We start from the raw sequence: 14098 nt of genomic DNA, 5'->3' as shown, positions 1-14098 counted from the left end.
CTGGGAACCAGGGTGTGATGGAGCAGTGTGCAGGGCTCTCACAGTTGTGGTCAGTTCACATTGTTTTCTTCCATTTGAATATTACCATTTGGGTTCATAACAGCTGCACATGTGAAAAATGACAATCATTTGAATTCAAGAGTAAAAGAAGGAAAACAGGAAACTCTAAATGACCTTTTGGGTTAGGTCATCTAAAAATAGATAGGAGCAGCTTTTCAGAATCAAATTGCTCTCCCAACAGAGTGACTCATTAAATGTTTGATTTGCTGCTATATTAATTGATTCAATCAGAATGAATCATGTCCTGTGTTTTATTAAATTGCCTTAACATAATATACAGCAGATCCTGTGACACTTCTGTGTCCCTCCTGCCACTTTAAGCAGTGCCCACATGACTTACGATCTCCGTATGAAAACCAATTCAAGATTAATGCTGGTTCAGAAAGCATATATTTTCATACAGAATACTTCCAAGTCCTTCATTTCTTTAGTTAAATTACTTGGCATCCCAAAAGTATTTTTTCAACTTTCAGAACTTCAGAAAATTTCTTTCTTCTGTCAAAAAGAATCACTTTGGGGAAAAAAAGGTTTAAAAATGGCTGCTTTGTTCCAGTTAACATTGTTCCTAATCAGAGCACAAGGGGAATAGGTTTTACCATGGCCTAAGTCTGGGAGCTCAGAGAAGTCAATGGCAAGCCACTCCAGTACTATAGCCTAGAAAATCCCATGGATGGAGGATCCTGGTAGGCTGCAGTCCGTGGGGTCGCTAAGGGTCGGACACGACTGAGCGACTTCACTTTCACTTTTCACTTTCACACATTGGAGAAGGAAATGGCAACCCACTCCAGTGTTCTCGCCTGGAGAATCCCAGGGACGGGGGAGCCTGGTGGGCTTCCGTCTATGGGGTCACACAGAGTCGGACACGACTGAAGTGACTTAGCAGCAGTAGCAGCAGCAAGTCTGGGAGCTAGGTCCCCACTCTATAGGATATTTTCGGATGAGGCAGTACGTTTATCAACGTAAACTCGTAATAGTTCAGCTCTAGCACCTTTCTTTATGCTGAAATGACATCGTGCCATATTTTATTGTCCCTCCCTGTCTAGAAGTGTTACTACATGTGAGCTGTGAAGTAGCCCCATAGAAGAATAGTTGATACAATTTCATTCTGTGTCGTATTAAATAACAGTTGAAACATCAAGTATTTGTTACTACTCTTTAAATTAAGGGGGGATGGCTTAATGGTATCTTTGAAAGGACTGTCACACTGCAGTGTAAAACCTGATCTTGGGTTGGGGGTGTAAGACAAGAGTGGAGGGAGGAAGCCTGAATCCAGATGCCAGATCACTTTTTCTGCATCTATTTAAAAAAATTTTTTTTAATTTGTTTGAATTGGAGGATAATTACAGTATTGTGATGGTTTGTGCCATACATCAACATGAATCAGCCATTGGCATACATGTGCCCCTCCATCCTGAACCCCAGCCCCCACCTCCCTCCCTACCCCATCCCTCCAGATTGTCCCAGAGCACTGGCTTTGGGTGCCCTGCATCATACATCAAGCTCCCACTGGCTATCTATTTTACATATGGTAATATATATGTTTCAGTGCTATTGTCTCAAATCATCCTGCCCGCTCCTTCTCCCCCTGAGTCCAAACGTCTTTACAGACTTCTTGACATCTGTGTCTCCTTTGCTGCCCTACACTTAGTTCTGGTGAAGGTAAGGTCCAGGATGGGACCAAGGGAGCTGGTGAAAAAGGCAGCATGCAGGAAAACAGAAGAGGAGGAGGAAGTCAAGGAGATGTGAGGACAGAGAATCAGATGGGTCATTTAGGTAGACATCCACGTCACCTGGGATCATGGTGGCCAATGGTTCTGACTGCCAGGATAGAAGATAGCGATGAGCAGGGGTGCCAGAAAGCTTGCAGCAGTGGGAGGGAGGGATCTGGAAATTGCTGCAGGGAGCTGAGAGACCAGCACACCACCTCCAGGGGCCCAGGACCATGGGGAGGCAACGGAGACAGTCTGCAGTGAGGACGGCAGGGGATACCGTCTCCTCAGGAAGCACAGACAATAGATCAGAACATGATACACACTGTCCCTGGCCCCAGAACACTGACTCTTGGTTAATGTCTTTATGGTTTGAAAAATCCATTATCAATTTTACGAACAGCTATCAGCACAGAGTCTGTAGGTTCCCTTTCCCCGCAACAGAAGAGGTTCGAGCCCACAGATAAGCCTGTGCCCAGCACTTTATTTACACAAACAGGAAGGTTTTGCTCAACCCGGTTGGGCTGAATCCTCGATTTTACAATAGCCACATTTCAAGAAGCAATCATATTCAAGGAACCCTGCCGAGAACTTTCCAGCAACTAGACACTGCGACACAAGTTCAGGGCATAGAGAGATCTGTCTCCTCTCTCAAGCTTGTGAGAGTTCTCTGGAGAAAGCAAGGAGAAATTAAAGAGATTAGATCAAAACACTACCTCTGAAAGAATAAATAAACTCAGCCAGGGAAGAAAGCCTATTAGAGAGAAATAAAAATCTGTTATAGGTGGCTACATCTCTTGAGTGGAAAGAAAAGAGAAGTGAAAGAGTCATTTGGGGAGAATGACTTTATGTATTCCATCTGCTTCATTTGTATTCCATTATTCCAATTTACAAATAGAGCAGCAGACTTTTAGATATGAAAAATGACAGATACTGAAGGAAACCATATTTCTTTTTTTTTTGCCAAGAATATTAGAAATCTCTAGCCGAAGCTGGTTGGTTCCCTTTATATGGATAAAATGTCTCGAAAGAAATCAATACTCCTCATGTCATATTAAATTCCTGCTATGAATATGTCTACTTGAGCCGACACAGGTCATTTGATATATTTATCAATGTCCTTTCTGCTGTTATTACTCTCCAAAAGATTTTATGTATTCCAAATAGCTCTCAGCCTTGCCATACACATGTTCCTAGACTTGCCCCAAACTTTTTGAAGGAAAACTATTAGATTATTCCGATAGACAAGATAGCCCTGATAGACACAATAAATCCTGAGCTGCCTCTTTTGGTTTCTAATTTTGCTAGTAGTGAAAATGACCTTTTACCAGTAGTGACTATTGGATCTTACTACCCTATCCACATTGATCCTCAAAACAAATGCCTAAATTATTTTTTGTATCATCATGTGCTGACTAGTTTGTGATACAGAGTGAGAAGCATCCTCTGAAAATCCAGAAATGTGGAAGTTTTGATTTTTCACTTCAAAATAAATTGCATGTTTTGACAGAACAAGAGATGCAGACTTTTCAAGTGCCATTTCTGCTTTTACTGCAGATTTGAGTACAAGCCTGGTGATGTTCAATCTGTTGCCATGGATCAAAGAGGAAAACCTTTTAGAGCCTCTTTCCACCTGATTTAATGTTCGCCTTTTCAACCTTTGAATTGTTTTCCCTTGATCATTCTGGTTTTATTCACAAGGGTTATGAAAACAAGGGCGAGGCTGGACTCCAGTTTCTGCTGCTAGGAGATATAATTTTAAGTCTCAAAGAAATAATCCATTTAATTTAATTATTAATGCTTTTCAGCATAAATTTAAAATATTACCAATAAAATGCCTGGCCCTAAGGACTGGTGTGCTTACAATGTATGTGTATACAAATGGATTTACTCTAGAGATCCACAATGCGACTGTCTCCATCTGCATGATGCTCCTTCCCCAAAATTGTCCTTCCTGGAGGATGTAACAAATTATATCCTGGGCCCTTCACCAGATAGTTGGTGGTGAGAATCGACTTCTGTGTGTGGCCAGGAGAATGGCTTGAATGTAGATCATGAGAGTGACAGCACAAACCCAGCAATTGGAGGCAGCATGTGAGGACAAGAAACACAAAGAAAGAACTGAACAAACTCCTTCCCCAGCTGTTCCTCTGCCTCTTGGGTTGTCATTTCAGGCATTGGTCTTTAACTTGGAACCTCGAAGTGTAACCACTTACTTGAATTTCAGGCTTTCTGCATCTCTCTCTTAATAGCCTGTGTGGTGGTGGTTTAGTCAATCAGTTGTGTCTGACTCTTTTGAGACTTCGTAGACTATAGCCCACCAGGCTCTGCTGTCCATGGGATTCTCCAGGCAAGAATACTGGAGTGAGTTGTGATGCCCTCCTCCAGGGGCTCTTCCCAACGCAGGGGGATTGAACCTGGGTCTCCTGCATTGGTAGGCGGCTTCTTTATCATTGAGTCACCAAGGAAGCCACTATAGCACATGATAGACTCAATTATAATTATGTATCTGATTCTCTACTCCCTCACCCCATCCCACAGTCTGAAACCTGCAAGGGCATACTCCCCACTGCATAGCTTGACACAGTACATATAGGTATTCAGTAAGTGCCTGTTGAATGAATGTATATGCACAGTCTTCTCAGGACTTGTAAGCTTTGGGGGTTCTTGAGACATCAATCAAAGACTTAAGTTTGTAAAATGGTGTACCTATGAGGGGGCTTCCCTGATAGCTCAGTTAGTAAAGAATCTGCCTGCAATGCAGGAGACCCCAGTTCGATTCCTGGGTCAGGTAGATACACTGGAGAAGGAATAGGCTACCCACTCCAGTATTCTTGGGCCTCCCATGTGGCTCAGCTAGTAAAGAATCCTCCTGATGCAGGAGACCTGGGTTAAACCCCTAGGTTGGAAAGATCCCCTACAGAAGGGAAAGACTACCCACTCCAGTATTCTGGCCTAGAGAATTCCATGGACTGTATAGAACATGTTCATCCTATCAGAAATGTCACCTTTCTCTATAAAGTTATTTCCTTTAAACATTCTTGAGATACATGGAGAAAAGCTGGAAGCCTAGATTTCTAAAATCCTTGTTCTTTAAACAAACTGACTTTCTTTTACTGAGATAGAAACTTTGGCCTCTCTGACAAACCCAAGAGTCATCTCCATATTTTTTGGATGAATCGGTTCTTCAGAAAACAGTCATTTGAATATGTCTGCCCTTTGATCTGCAACATGACTGAGGGTCTTCCCTGGTCTGCTCTTCTCTGAAAGTGAATGTTTGTTCTTTTGATTGCAGAGTTCATCCCACAAGCGTTTGGAATGCCTTTATCCCAAGTTATTGCAAATGACCGGGCCTATAAACTCAAGCAAGACTCGCAGAGGGATGAGCACAAGGATGCCTCTGATTTTGTGGCTTTCCTCCTCCCATTTGGAAATAAAAGACAAAACAAAGAACTCTCAAGCAGTAACTCATCTCTCAGCTCCACCTCGGAAACACCAAATGAGTCAACGTCTCCCAATACCCCGGAGCCAGCTCCTCGGGCCAGGAGGAGGGTGAGTTGGCCACTGTTTTCTCTGACACTGAAGTTAGGACAATGGAAGAGTTCTAAGGTTATTCTCTGAGTCTTGGCTTATGTGAAAACTGGAAATATAGTTTGTGTCCAAGTATCTGTCAACAACCCCATTCAGGGAGAATTTGCGCTGGCCCCGAGACACCTGACACACCCTCACAACCTTTCCCTGACCCCTTTCAAAGGTATTGGGTGCCTCTCCTTAGTTACCCATGATATTCATAACATTCTACAACATCACCACTGATCCTGCTCTAGTGTGATCTTCTATTGTTACCAGAATTTCCTGTGAGACTGTGAGGCTTGAGGGCAGGGCCAAGTGTTTTTGTTAATCTCTTCATCTCATCTAAGAACTATGCCTGGCTAAGTAAATTTGCTACCGGTCTTCATAAACAGGGCTTCCCTGGTGGCTCAGACGATAAAGAAGTTGCCTGCAACACAGGAGACTCAGGTTCTACCCCTGGGTCGGGAAGATCCCCTGGAGAAGGGAATGGCTACCCATTCTGTTATGCCCTGAGTCCGGTCCCCCCATACTGGTAGAATAAGACACTCGCAGCAATGCAAAAGCAAGAATGGGGTTTATTTCTAGCTCGAGCTAGGGCTCATGCCTCCTCCAGCACAGTGGAGTGGGACAAGAGCCCCGAGCCCAGGTCACAGCGGTTTTTATAGTCTTAGATTACATAAGCACCTATTTTTGTTCAAAAGATCAAGCTGGCAGAAGCTCATTGGCCAGTTCATGTGCGCGTGCGGGGTTTTTCTTGGGGATTTCCCTTTTTCCTCTGATTGGCCCGATTTTTGGCGCTGGCGGGATCTTCTTAGGGAGGAGTTTCTGTGGACTTAGCCTCCACCCTGTCTCCAGGAAATCGAAACTTAGGCTGAAGCAAGGTCTCAGGCCTATCCTGGCTACTCAGATGTTAGGGCTCCTAACATCTCCCCCCTTTTCTGTTGTTCAAACGGAGGAATCTTCCTCCGTGGGTAGAGTTTGATCCAGGGATCTTTATACAGCCTTACTCAAAAACAATTCTAGGAATCTTTACTTAAAAACAACCTTATCTAAAATGGAGTAACTGGTTTTACGAGCAGCAAGCAAAGTACAGAAGCAAAAATGCATTACAGAAGCATTAAGTTCTACATTAGGTTACAGTGTCTAATCTGAAATCACACCCATAATATCATTTTTCAGGATATCTGGGAAATAGTTATTTCCCAGGATGTCTGAACCAGAGCTACTCTATTTTGACTTTTAATAGTAAAATTTTTTTAATAGCCAAAGCAGATGTCACCATTAATGACGTCGGTGTTTTTCTAGGTATGAGAAGATGCAAGAATTGGAACTCATAAAACCTTTTTCTGAAAAGATCTGACTATCTGAAGGCCTGTTATGCCAGTTTTTTCAGAGCACAGAGTGCCTCATTCCTGATTTTCACCCTGAACTTCTTTCAGGGGGTGTTGAAGGTCAGCAGCTTGCAATGGTCGTGACGTAATCTTTGTAGAGGCAGCTGGCAAGTACCAACTTCCAGTCAGCAGGGTCCCTTCATAGCCACATATCTGACCATGTGACACCATTTCATGGCCCTTGTGTCCCGCGATGCTGGGAAGGCTCATTCCCAGGTCTAGGGAAGCGATGGGCCACTCAGTGTGCTAAAATTGGACCAGGCCTTGCAAGTAGCAAAAGTCTCTGGACCACTGTCTTACTAGCCTCCTGGTCCAGGAAAATATTCCCTCTTGTTGCTTTTTCTCATATCCAGAGTCACATTATTACAATTATTGATCTCATATGGAACTGCATATCAGCATTATATCACAGGCTCAGTGAAACAAGTGACATAGAAAATAATATAGCCATAGCTAGCAGTTATTAGTAAAATAAGAATTATAAGTCAAGAACTTTTATTAGATAAAGCCTGGTGTATCCCAAGTCACCTGACTTCATTTGTTAAATGACTATAGCCTGGTGTTAATCTCCTGGTTGTACATTATGGAGCATCTGACCTTTATCTGAAGATTGGTTACTGAGATAAGCCTTAGAAACTAACCTAGAGTGTCCTTTTTAATAACTTAATTAAATATTTTAGCAGTATCACGTAACAAGGAACTGTCTCAGCAGTGAGTCTTAGTAAACACTAGACATTAACAAAACTAGAAACTTAATTTAACAATTTACAAAACTTAATATTCCGTGATTTTTCATTATGGAGGCCCTGTAGCCAGGGAGGCTTTAACCCATCCAATAAAAAATGAGGTTTGTCAGGGAGCTGGGAAAAGCCAAGCAGCCATCTTGGATTTCCCATAGCCCTGACTCTGATTTCCAGCTATTTTTTTTAAATTTTCCAATTTAGAAGCAGACTGTTGCTATGGTTTAAGGACATTAGGATGGCACAAGTCTAACAGAGTTTTTGTATAAGCAGAATAAGCTTTTACATGTCTACAAACCCGACAATTGGATTAATTTCTAAAACTAGCATAGGATCAGGCCTATGGTAGAAAAGCATTTGATTTATATGCAGAGGTCTAAGAAGTCAGGAAAACGTTATAAATGATCATACAAATCAGGTCCAGCATCTTGGGCAAGCTGTCTACCTCTGATGTCGTCGTCTTCTCATCCTGGTGTAGTGTAGTTTCTTCTGAAAAAAGTCCTTCCATCTAGGTTGGAGACAGTCCCTTAAATTATGTCTTTTTCTAGTCCTGGTTGCAGGTCATGAGGCATTTGATCTTCATCCAAAGATAGATCACTGAGACAAGCTTCAGAAACAAACCTAGGGTGCTCTTCAAGAACTCAACCAAATCCTATATTAATATCACATAACAGCAAAGATCTATTCAGGAAATGAGTCTTAGTAGAAACAGATTTCCATTAACAAAATGGGATTTAACACTCATTGAAACATCATTTTTTCCCTAAAATTACTCTCATTTTTATCAAATATAACCAAATTAAGACTTGTTTACAAAATAGATCTGTTCTCAACAAACTTGACCTGATTATTTATATAACCATAGACTTCTCTTTTTTTTTTTTTTTTTGCTTTGTTTTGCTTTGCTGAAACTTTTATGGAGTCTCAAACTTAACTTTAAAACCTTTCAGGGTTAGAGAAAGTCATCTCAAAGGCTTATCACAGATTTTGCCTAACAGATGTGAGTGAATTCCTCCCTTTCTTAAGGTCTCCCAAACTGAGATTTCTGTACCTGTTAGTGAGATAACCTTCTTAGTTTATCTGATAAAGTTACTGGAAGCCTAAGAGTTTCCAGTCTCTGAAGGGGTCAGATAGAGAAAAATGTTAAATGCTTCAATTTGTCTATTAAATACCATTTTACAAAATTACTGTTAAGTCACAATTAGTTTGAGGGGAAGGTTTCCTAAAATCTGGAAAACACAGATTCAAACCAGTAATTTTTCAGAAACCATAAAAGTTATAAGCATATTTGCCAGTTCATTCGGTCCTGTTGTTAACCTTTGTACAGTCATCAGGTTTCTCACTAGAATCTTTTAATTTCTTACCCAGTTCAGAAACTTGTATTTATCCAAAAGTCCTTTTTATAAATCTTCTGGAAGAGGAAGCATTTTCACAAGAAACTTGGTTAGTGCTGTGACAACACTTTAAGATAGTAATCAGAATTACGGCAACATTTTACCTGAATATATCAGAATTTATATATAAATTGTTTCTAGGATATCTGTATTAGTAACATTTACCATACAATATACCCGAGACTTATTATTCACTTGACAGTGCTTCCCATGTAATTTAACATGGAAGTTGAACCCAATTAGTGTAACATCTCCCTTTGGGATGTTTCAGGGGCCCTCTGAAGCATCCCAAAGTCAGCTAGAAGCACTAAAGCTCGTGCTGTTTAGAGCACTCAGTCAGATGGGATTTTAGGTCACTGTGAAACAATAGCTATTCACTCAGCCATAGTAACAATATAGGATTTCAGAGGCAAATATAGAACAGACCACTTAAGAGGCAAATAAACTTAAATCTATTGTCAAATGCAGTTTAACATCTCAGGAAAACATTTATACACAAAACTCTTTCCTTGGGGTCCACTTTCCACAAAACCATTTTATCACTTTCTGTACCCATTTGTTTTCCCATCCTGGAACAGCCAACTGTAAGTCAGACCTACTACCTTTTTCCTTCATAAAATGTAACTTCATTCTTCATACCTTCTTTACTGGACACACACATCTTACTTCCCTTAAGCAACCAAGAATTGACCTTTGTATTAGCATTCTATAGATTGGTGAACATAAATACCAGTGATAACTTAAAAAATTTTAGCAAACATCTCAGGATGGCATCAAACATTATTTGTTAATAGTCTAAAATCTTTAGTTTTTCTGTAAGTTAGTATTCAGTAGTGAATGTTTCAGAACCTTATTTTATTTGGAAATGACCTAGCTATTCAATAAACTTTTGTTACTTAATTTAGCACAACCTTAGAAATTCAGGTTACCAAAATCTAGAGAAACAGTTTTAGACAGACATTTTTAATCTTAATAGGGTTTATCTAAAAGCTCATGTCTCATTTACATTTTTAGAAGTTTTTTTTTTTTTTCACTCAAGGTAATTTCTTTGTTGACAAACTTGTAACAGATATATTTAATTTATATTGAACCTAGGTTCAATGAAAATATTCTACTTAATGTTAATTACTCTAAGACATGTCTATATTAGATAGATCAACAAACATTAATATCAGGTATTTAATATTGAATATTTTCCACTTTACTTGAACCTGGAATTTATTAATTTAGAATTATCTGATTTGTAAGCGCTTACCCTTTAAGCCAATTAAATAGAGCTCATTTACAAATTAACTTCAAAAATATTACTCAAAGACAAAGACATACCAAGACATATTAAGACAGACACAGTGCGAGTCTTTAGTCATGAATTAGACATTACAATATAAAATTTACTAGTTTATGAAAACAGTTGGATCAATTCTATAGGGGGTCGGCGGAGGGACCCCATAAACAATAAAAGGGCATAAGGAAGGAGAGTCACCCAGTCCCCGCCAGTCTCTATTGCCAATTTTGCCAATGTTTCCTTTAGGGTCCGATTCATCCTTTTTACTTGACCCGAGCTCTGGGGATTGTATTCACAGCGTAATTTTCATTTAATCTCCATAGCCAAAACCAATCCCTAAACAACTTTATCTTAGCCAAATTCCTTGGTCTCCGGGCAGCTGCTCAGAGGCCTGCCATAACAGTCTGGCGGTACCCTCGGAGATGCTCCCTACCTTCTGCGCGCTCAAAGTCCCACTGGGGCCGGGTCAATGGAAATCCCTCATCAATTAGGTTCGGCTGCAGGGTGGGCCTCCCGTCCACACCCCGGACATGTTTCCGAGCTTCGGATAGAATCCGCTCCCATTCTTCCGTGATGAAGAGCACCTGTAACAGCTACTGACAGTCATCCCAGGTGGGATAGAAACAAAAGGCTTTATCCATGCTGGTGGATTTTCCACCAGATCTTGCCAGACCAGGCTATAGGGCATCTGGTCCGGGTGGCCGGAAGGGCCCGGCATGAGAACCTTCCCCCAACAGCCGGATGGTGGGCAGGCTGAAGGTTCCCTCTCTCGGCCACCCGACATTAAAAGTGGGCCACTCCGAGGAGCAGAGCGTCACCAGCTTATTCCTCTTCACTAGCAGAGACAAGTCTCGCGCCCTAGATTTAAAGTCAGAGAAATGATCCATCATGAGGGAGAGCGGGGTAGAGCTTCCTTGACCCATGACCACAGAATAGATTACGGGAGAGAAAAGACACAGGAGAGAGACAGAGACAATGCCGGCACACACGATAACACGACAAACGGAGGACAGACAAATGTCGGCCGAAAACACACTACTAGGCCTCTGAGACCTCTGAGGCTTCCTGCAGTTTAAAGTAACCTTACCGAAGGGCGTCCACTGCCCACCAGATTCCGGATCGGGAGAGACCTCCTCTCTCCCACAGAGCCAGCTGCCTTCCAGCGCGAATGCTGGGCCTCGGCCTTATGCCGGCTATGGCGACCAATTCGCCCCTGAACAGACCTTGCAGATCCAGCTGCCTTCCAGCGCGAATGCTGGGCCTCGGCCTTACGCTGGCTACGGCAATCAATTCGCCCCTGAACAGACCTTGCACCGGTGCTGTAATCAGCCCTCCTCTGGGCTGATGAACCCCTTCTGCCGGGCTCCAGGCTGATGAACCCCTTCTGCCGGGAGAGCGTTATTCTCCCCAGTCAGAGGGATCCCGGACGAGCCCCCAAATGTTATGCCCTGAGTCCGGTCCTCCCATACTGGTAGAATAAGACACTCGCAGCAATGCAAAAGCAAGAATGGGGTTTATTTCTAGCTCGAGCTAGGGCTCTTGTCCCACTCCACTGTGCTGGAGGAGGTATGAGCCCTAGCTCGAGCTAGAAATAAACCCCATTCTTGCTTTTGCATTGCTGCGAGTGTCTTATTCTACCAGTATGGGAGGACTGGACTCAGGGCATAACAATTCCAGTATTCTTACCTGGAGAATCCCATGGACAGAGAAGCCTGGCAGGCTGCAGTCCATGGGATTGCCAAGCATCGGACAGGACTGAACTACTAACACTTACTTACACCTACTTCATAAACAATGAGATTTTTTTCTTATCAATAGGGCGTGGGTTTTTTCTCCAACATAACTATAGAAACACATACACATATCCTCTTTCAAATCAATACTATAATAACATGGTAGGTGGTGCTAGTGGTAAAGAACCCACCTGCCAATTCAGGAGATATAAGAGACATGAGTTCGATCCCTGGGTCAGGAAGATTCCCCTGGAGGAGGGCATGACAACCCACTCCAGTATTCTTGCCTGGAGAATCCCATGGACAGAGGAACTTGACAGGCTGAAGTCCATGGGGTCACAAAGAGTCAGACACAATTGAAGCAGCTTATCATGCAGCACACAATAATATGGCTCCATTTATTAAGTGAGTACCGTGTTCTAGGCACTGCGCTATTATTTAGCACTTCAGATTTCACATTTCAATCCAGGAAAACTGAGTTTCCAGGCAAATTGGTTGATGATTAGCTGAATCAGGAGATAAATATCTCTGAAACTTCCTGGGTCATTGAGAGATCTCTCCTTTTCCTCTTGCCTGAAAGCCCAAATCTTTGCCATCTCCAGCCATCAACTCCTACCCTAGTTAAAACCCCAGACACTTCCCAGTTAAAATCCACAATGCTCAGTCAGCCTCCAACATTTAGAACCTCTCCAAGATTCAGGGGCACCTGAGCCACCCACCGCTGTTTCCAGGGTTTCCCTGTGTTTAAAACTGAAGAAATGACAGCATCCTTGAATATTTGAATTTGCATGATGGAAGTGTTCTTCCAGTCCCATCATAATCTATCAGACTGTGTGTATAAGTCTACAAGGCAGTGACACCAAAATGCCGTGTATGAGCTTTCTGAGACTCTAGAGCCCAGGCAATGGGCCTCCCCAATGCCCTCCCCTCTGTCCAGGCCTTGCTAGGACACCAGCTGCCAATTTCTTCCTCTAGGTTTCATCAAAGAGTGGGTGACCATACAGACATCATTTTTGCCCTGTGCCCTTACCCCCAGCTCTTACCATTCCTAGTGTGCCAGCCCTCTTTCCACCTGTCATTGACCTCATCTCTTGGCTGGAGGCTCTCTCTGATGGCCGGAGACACCCACCCATGCAGATGACAGCCTGCAAGTAGGAAGGCATTAATGTCGCCTCCGTACTGCTACCAGAAGTTGACCTTAATCAATGACACTGGAGACTTGTGGTAAATACTTCAGCTCCCTCGCTCCTTAGCAGTAATAGCTCTGAGGTACATGACCTACATGATCATCCAGGTTCCCAGGGCAGTTGGGCTCCAGCTGCCCACTGGCTTGTCACGGGCTTGGAGAGGCTCCCTTCGCTGGCTGCCTTCACTTCCCTTTCTCATTTCCCACTCCCCTACAGCTGTCTCCTGGGACTGTTCCCCTAATAAAGTACATTGTGCCACTTCTGGGGAAAACCAAACTAAGACTGTTTATGGAATCCTATTTTAAAATCTACTTTCTAGAGCCATAGTTGAATTTTTTTTTTTTTTAATTCACAAGTGTTCTCTGACTTTACCTCATTCATCAAGTATGTGATTTTTTTTTTTTTCTTGTTTCAAGGAATGAAGTGGTTGGGTCAAACTATTTTAATTGTATGTTTGCCATCTCTTGTCTTCCATTTGGAAAAAGTTGTCTATTGTTGAAATTGTAACTGTCAGTACCTTACCCTATGTTGTGAAGTTTTCCTAACTTTTTCAAAAGGTGTTTGGTTTTTTCCTTTTAAAATAAAAACAGCACAATTAAACAGTATAATTTCAAGTGGGCAAAAGTATTTATTGGACAGCATTGGGGGAAGCAGTTTTTATTTTCTCCATCTGTACTCTTTATTCATGTCTGTGTATAATTTGCAGGGTGCAATGTCAGTGGATTCTATCACCGATCTTGATGACAATCAGTCTCGACTGCTGGAAGCATTACAGCTCTCCTTGCCTGCTGAGGCTCAGAATAAAAAAGAAAAAGCCAGAGATAAGAAACTCAGCCTGAATCCTATTTACAGGCAGGTCCCGAGGCTGGTGGACAGCTGCTGTCAACATCTTGAAAAACATGGTAAGCAGACTTGTGTGTCAGCATTCAAGTACTTTCATGTATTCAAGCATCATTCATTTAAACACCCAATTTCAATTCTATATTCATTTGATCAGGCTTTAGGTGGAAATTTCCTTTGTGAAGA

The 14098-nt window shown here is 42.2% G+C and overlaps 1 protein-coding gene across 5 annotated transcripts in view; it reads left to right on the top strand.

Moving 5' to 3' along the window:
• Nucleotides 1-14098, top strand: part of ARHGAP6 (Rho GTPase activating protein 6) — a 563891-nt gene that overhangs the window by 497924 nt on the left and 51869 nt on the right. For all 5 annotated transcript variants that reach the window (XM_055437710.2, XM_088834028.1, XM_055437712.2 and 2 more), the window contains 2 exons: nt 5065-5321; nt 13779-13974. In XM_055437710.2, coding sequence (XP_055293685.1) covers nt 5065-5321; nt 13779-13974 — 453 coding nt within the window. The remainder of the gene's footprint in view (nt 1-5064; nt 5322-13778; nt 13975-14098) is intronic.

Source organism: Moschus berezovskii, chromosome X (assembly GCF_049115385.1).
Source record: "Moschus berezovskii isolate FMDL1 chromosome X, NW_MosBer_1.0, whole genome shotgun sequence".
Taxonomy (NCBI): Eukaryota; Metazoa; Chordata; class Mammalia; order Artiodactyla; family Moschidae; genus Moschus; species Moschus berezovskii.
The sequence above is the reverse complement of the archived record's forward strand: the minus strand, read 5'-3'. Positions and strand labels throughout refer to the sequence as shown.